The following is a 6,900-nucleotide window of genomic DNA, read 5'->3' as shown; positions in this document are numbered from 1 at the left end:
AAATTATTAATATACTTCAAAAAACATTCCAATAAGGCTTCGAAACTGATTAATATCTGCTGGATTAGAACCGGTTCTCAGCCATACTGAAAAAGAGTATAGCATCTCATTACAGATAATTTTCCACGAGTATTAAAAAAATTTAAAATAGATACCAGTTTTGTTAGCCCGGCCTTCGGCCCATCGTGGCTGGTTTTAATCTTTATTTTTTCATTTCAATATCCACAGAAAGCTGTCTATATTACGATGCGATAAATAACTATTCTAGTCTGTATTATAGTTTGATGTTCTTTATTTTGAAATCAAGGATGACAACATCCATAAAAGCGAAGCTTTAAAACAGTGGGACAAACGAACAATTATATAGTTGCTACGCTTTCTAAATCGTACCGAACAACTGCAGGAATCACCATGCGAAGTTTGAACGGACCGACTCTGATTATAGAAATGCTTCGCTTTTAGAAATGTAGTTATCTTATTATTGATCCAAACTCACGGAAAAAAGTTTTAAAATGTTCATGAATTAATAATTTTTTTTAGAATAAAAATGTCTAGTGAGGTGAATTCAGAAATGTTTGATGATGATTATTTGCACGCACCTGATGATCGGCTGTACATGCCGTACAACGTGAGCCTGCTCCATCTCAGCATGTGGAACAACACCCTCCAGAATATGACGGGGGGCAGGAACCTGTCCTGGATGATTTATTTGCAGGCAACACACATTCATTAACGTTTAATGATTACTATTATTTTTTTCTTCAAAACTTTTGCAATTTATAACCTTTTTTAAAGAAAATGTTTCCTTTAAACTGCATAGATGAAATGTCACGTACTTTTTTTGAAAAAAAAATATTTCAGATGAATATTTCCGTTCACTTTCGTCTGTACATATGTCCGTCAGCGAAACATTATTTCTTCTCCTAAAATCATTAAATTAAAATTCAAATTTCAAAAAGCTAAAATTTAACCATTTAAAAATGGACGTAGATAATTTCTGTATATGTCAATCACAAGAGCTATCGGTAATGGACATACGGACATGTAGTAAAGGTAGAACGATATGCTTTTAAAAGGCTAGAAAATAAAAAGTAGAATATATTTTTTTCCCTGAAATTTAAATCTAATTTTCAAAATTTCACCGAAATTTCCAATGATAAAAATGATAATGTTAAATTTTATTGTTGATAGAGGGAGAGAGAAAGAGAGGAAATTGATGGAATAATTTAAAATGCACCAAAATGATATTGTTAAAAGCAGGGGCGTCCAAGCTTTTTATTTTGGATGGTGTTAAATCTTTTTAAGGGGGGTGGAATTTTTTTTTTTTTTTTTTTGGGGGGGGGGGAATCAAATGGCTCGCGAAGCGCGCAGCAAATTTTTTTTACTCCTCCCCCCCCCCAAAAAAAAAATTTACCCCGAGGGTAAAAGTTGCTTGGGGGGGGGGGGTAATTACACCCCCTGAAATCTGTTGGCAGGGGTAAATTTTTTTACCCCGGTGGAAAATTTTTTTGTGGGGTAATTTAATAATGTAAAAAGGTACCTACCTAATAATGAAATACTATTAATTATTTAGGAGTAAAAATACGCGCGAAGCTCGCCAAAAATTTTTTGTTAGGATTTTTTTTATTTTGGGGGAGGGGTATTTTGGGGGGGGATAATCACCCCTTTCTCCCTTCCTCTTGGACGTCCTTGGTTAAAAGGATCTCAAAGAACTGCCAATATGGCTCTCCGTTAAAGTGAAGCTGAGATGGTACCTGTAAATCAATTTTAAAAACTAAAATCTAAATTGCCCTGAGGCCTATACGAGTTGAAGAAAAATTAAGGTCATAGGGGAGTGAAGTGGCATAATACAAAAAAACACGGACTTTTTAGAGTAGCTTCGCTACTAAAATTGTTGAGAAAAGAATTAGATGAGATTTGATGATTATTTTCCCCGATTTTCCAACTCATTCTATTGTTTCACTTCTTAGCAAATTACACAAATCGCTAGGGGATCACCCTTGACCCGAACTCCCCCTTAAACAAATTGTATGTAGGATATGAGAGTGTTCCTTTATGCTAAGTTATGTTATGTGCTAATTGCATAAGAAAAACAAACATACTTTTTAGATGCAAGAAAACATTTTTTTTTCATATTCATTGTTGGTTAGGTTTAGAAAATGAGACCTGTTTTTCCTTTATACATAGCCTTTTGGTGTAACTGGGAAGGGTATGTTTGGTCCACTAATGTTTTAAGGGGATTCTACCCAGATTTTTTCTATGTCTAGTCTTTTCATTAAAATAAGGGTATAACATTCCGAAATAAAAAAGATAATTTGAAATGTTTCAAATGAAAATTATTACGTTTTTTACATAGATGCATGAAATAATATAATCCTTATCAAAGAAAAGTAAACTGTGATTTGTTAATAATTCATGCCAGAAAATAATATAAATATAAGAACAATGCAACTACGCTACTTATGGACATAATTATTCTTTTTAAAAATTTGTACATGTCCTAATTTAAAAAAGAATTTGTTACTTTTTATCATCTATGTTTCTTGTTATCCTTGTTAATAAGTCTAATGATAATAAGAAATAAATTTGTATAGGCTTCATTGTGTCAAAAATGGCGTCCACTCACTTGTGCAAATTGTATTATTATAACAAATTTAGAACATTGAACACTTACAATAGCCATGGGATCTTAAGAGATAAGACAACAGACGACATATTTTACATTCCCGATAAATAAAGTTTCTCCTTCATTTAGATTAAACTTTATTAAAAACAGGCAGTTTGAACTAAACAAATAAGATTTAATGAAAGTTTCAATGTTTTTAGCCAACGAATAATGGATTGTGATAGGAAATCTTTGGGTACAAGTATAATTTACAGGCCAATGTCCCCTCCTTCCTTGCATTCTACTTTTCCCTTCTTTTTGGTGTACCCTTAAAATTTATGATTTTTTATATAATATGCAGGAGTGAATGCACACCTAAATCTTTTTATTTCATCTATTATCTTAGTGTGTGTCCCCCAGGAAAGGGAACACATTTATTTTCACCAATCTTAAATACAAAATTATCACAAATAAATCTATAGTATAGAGATGTATAACCAGACAACTACTTGGATCCACCTGATGGGGACCTTTTTCGTCTGAAAGCAAATTACTTTCTGCTCTTTTGTAACGGCTGTGTTAATAAATATTACCAAAGCTATCGGTTGCTTTTCAAAGACCCAATTGAAAGTCGGCACAGGGTCCTTTGAAAGGAAAAATACAGTTATTTAATCCCCTCCCCCTATAATTTATTAAATCAGAAGAAAATTTAATAACCTCGTTATATCTATAATATAAAATGGTTGGATGTTTTGTGTTTATGTATTCGTTATTCCAATAAGATCCCCAAAACTTCAGGTCCAATTGAACTAGACTTTTTAGGCAATTTGTACAAAATAAAAGTTGCCAAAAATATTTGAATTCAATACTTTAGAGTTTAATTCTTTGTATTTAAAAAGCATAGAACGTTGGAAGGTAGATTAATTTATCTTTCCTTTGCATATCCTTGCATCTGTATAATACTGCTGAGACAATGAAATTTTCTATAACTAGTTCTTATTCTGTCTTTCTTCATTGTTTTATCATGATATGGCTATTCCATTATACAAGGATAGGTCAATAAAAGAATGATTAAGATTAAAACCAGTTTTTTAACCCCCGAGGGGACAAAGACCCGGGCTAACAAACTGGTATTGATTTTGTGATTTTTATTTTAATATTCGTGAAAAACTTGCTTTAATACGATGCTATGTAATATTTTTCGGTATGGCTTAGAACTGGTTCTAGTCCAGTAAATATTAATCGGTTAACTGCAGTGGAATGTATAAAGTAAAAAAAAAAAGTAAAAACAAAAGTTACTGCCTGAAAATTTTCTACTTTTCAATGCAGTATAATAATACTAAAACCATTTTTACATATTTACAAGCTCAATCTTGAACACAAGGCTCAGCAGCCGTTACTGTATTTGCCTGCTTTTTAATTGTGCTAACCACTTTTCAAACAAGGATTACAACATCCAAAAGTAGCGAAGCACAATAAAATATTGGATAGACAAACGGAAATGTGAAAGGCAGATGTTCAAAGGCTACACATTAGTAAAATAACGATAAAGGATATCAAGCAGTCTATCGTAAATAGCAGCTCAGAAAATCCCATTTCAACCATAGCATTACGGAAGCACTGATTGTCAAACAGGCGGACGGTTTAAGAATAATTACAGACGATTAGAATAGCAATATAAGCATCTGCAGCTAGACATAAAAAAGGCAGTTCAAAATACAGTAGATAGTAGATCCAAAAAATTCAACAAGAACAATATGAAGAAAGGGTTTTGATCAAATATGTAATAATAGCGGTTCGTCCCTAGAGGCCTCTAGGGGCACTTGAAAAGGAGAATTAATTAATCCAATTTTGTTTTTAGATTTTAAGTGAAAAAAGTATAAAAAAAAATTTTTGTTTTTGGGGGGGGCAAAATTTTTTTTTTATTTCGGGGGGATGGGGTTGCCCCCCTCATTTTTAATTTTAGTTTTAAAAAATTTTAAAAAATTTTTTTCGGGGGGGGTGTCCCACCCCCCAAGAAAATAAACCTTCCCAGGACCTACGAGAAGCTACACTGTTAAGGAGAACCCGATCAGTTCAGCGGTTAGCGAGATCCTTCGGTACAAACACACAGACACACAAACACATAGACATCCTGTTACTTTAGTATAAGGATAAGATAATATCAGTCCGTACATTACGCTATTTGGATAATTTCTACTTTTTTAAAGAAATATTTTTAAGACACCTCTTAACAAAGGATATCCAGTAAACAATTTGGTCCGTAAGTCTGAAAAATAAATATAATTATTCTTTATCCAATATTCCCTCCGTTTCTTCTAGTTTACCACTGAACATCTGCTCTGTAACTTAGCTTTCTGTTTGTCCATTCAAGATATTTTATGCTTCGCTATCCAGAGATGTTATCATCCTTGTTTAAATATATAAGCAGTCGCATGCACAGGGATTTGAGAGGGGGTTGTGATCCATGAAAGGGTTCATTTATTACTGAGGGGGGTGTTAACACCACCCTACACGCCCCTCCTGTTCTTACATGTATATGGATTAATAGCATAGACACCACAATATTGCACATAAAAATTCCTTTTTTACAAGAGTATGTTATGGAACCCATAGATTCGCGGCAGGTTTAAGTACAGAAACCAGACCAAAAACTCAAAAATCCCTAAGGACATAACAAAATTTCAAAGTGTCTAGATATGGAAGTGCTTGAATACATATTTTGAATCTAAAACTTTATAGTAGTATTTTTGTCTTTTCTTTTAACCTAGCAGATTCGCTCCTAGTCGTATCTACTACTTTATACTTTTCGATAAAGTAGGTTTTCTGGTTCTAAAAATCCGTGGCCCCATACTTTGTATGTTTAATACATGTTGGGCAATATCTGAGATTTAGATTAAGATATTCAAAACTTCAAGTCCACTCTAAAATTGCCAGGGTCGGTATGACTGTAAAACTCAATCGACTTTCTTTGATTTGACTAAAATGATAATATTTGTACAACTTCTGGCTTGGCGACTGTCCCCCATCCGGTTCCCTATTACCTATTTATTTATTATTTAATACCTATATTTGAGACAACTTTTATTACACAGAAACTCTCAATTTATAACAACAACAAAATTCCTGCCCTCTCGGAGAGCCTCGAACCCGCAACATACGGATAAGGAAACCAACATTCTATAGATGAGCTATATTGGAGACCAATTATCAGTTGTGAAAATAGACAATGTATACAAAAACTTATTTCTTATAGTATACTATAAAATTTCATGCTCTTCCATGTCTGTCATCGTAGCTCAGGGGTAGAGATGAGGTTCCATTCAGATAGTTTTCAGTTCAAAACTACCCAAACACCAAATTTAATTTTCACTGTCTGAGATAATATGTAATAAAAAAATTTAAAAATATTTTTAATCATTTACATTATACAGTCACTTAAAATATCAAAATGTTTTTTTAATTTGTTTTTGGTGAGATTTGAACTCGCATCCATTAATCCAAATATCAGTGGTAAAACAAATTATTTTCTCACCAAACCTCTAAATCTCTAAAGGGGTATGTGTGTTTTGTAGATTCATTATTTTAGTCTTACTGTAAATGCCAAAGTATATAAGAAAAAGAAAAAAAATATTGTTTCAGTGGTGGGTCTTGAACCACCCTTCTTGACATCTGAAACCTGATGCCTTAACCAAAAGAGCTATTTCAGCATGAGAAATATGTACATATGTTTTACATTCTTATTTTAAATACCAATGTATATAAGATTTTAAAAATATTGTTTCAGTGGTGGGTCTTGAACCACCCTCCTTGACATCTAAAACCTGACACCTTAACTAAAAGAGCTATTTCAGCTTGAGACATATATGTGTGTTCAACAGTCTTATTTTAGATGCCAAAGTATATAAGATTGAAAAAAATATTGATTCAGTGGTGGGTCTTGAACCACCCTCCTTGACATCTAAACCTGATGCCTTAACCAAAAGAGCTATTTCAGCGTGAGACATATATAAGGGTTCAACAGTTTTATTTTAAATGTTAAAGTATATAAGATTGAAAAAAATATTGATTCAGTGGTAGGTCTTGAACAACCCTCCTTGACATCTGAAACCTGATGCCTTAACTAAAAGAGCTATTTCAGCTTGAGACAACTGTGTGTGTTCAACAGTCTTATTTTAGATGCCAAAGTATATAAGATTGAAAAAATATTGATTCAGTGGTGAGTCTTGAACCATCCTCCTTGATATCTGAAACCTGACGCCTTAACCAAAAGAGCTATTTCAGCATGAGACACT

General features: G+C 32.9%; 1 protein-coding gene across 2 annotated transcripts in view; it reads left to right on the top strand.

Moving 5' to 3' along the window:
• Positions 1 to 544: 544 nt before the first annotated feature.
• LOC145330618 (FMRFamide receptor-like) overlaps positions 545 to 6,900 on the top strand; it is a 167,750-nt gene continuing 161,394 nt past the window's right edge. For both annotated transcript variants that reach the window (XM_080175280.1, XM_080175279.1), the window contains exon 1: positions 545 to 715. In XM_080175280.1, coding sequence (XP_080031406.1) covers positions 548 to 715 — 168 coding nt within the window. In that variant the 5' untranslated portion in view covers positions 545 to 547. The remainder of the gene's footprint in view (positions 716 to 6,900) is intronic.

The sequence above is a fragment of the Acartia tonsa genome, chromosome 10 (genome assembly GCF_053477335.1).
Source record: "Acartia tonsa isolate MP-2025a chromosome 10, ASM5347733v1, whole genome shotgun sequence".
NCBI classification, from domain to species: Eukaryota; Metazoa; Arthropoda; class Copepoda; order Calanoida; family Acartiidae; genus Acartia; species Acartia tonsa.
The sequence above is the reverse complement of the archived record's forward strand: the minus strand, read 5'-3'. Positions and strand labels throughout refer to the sequence as shown.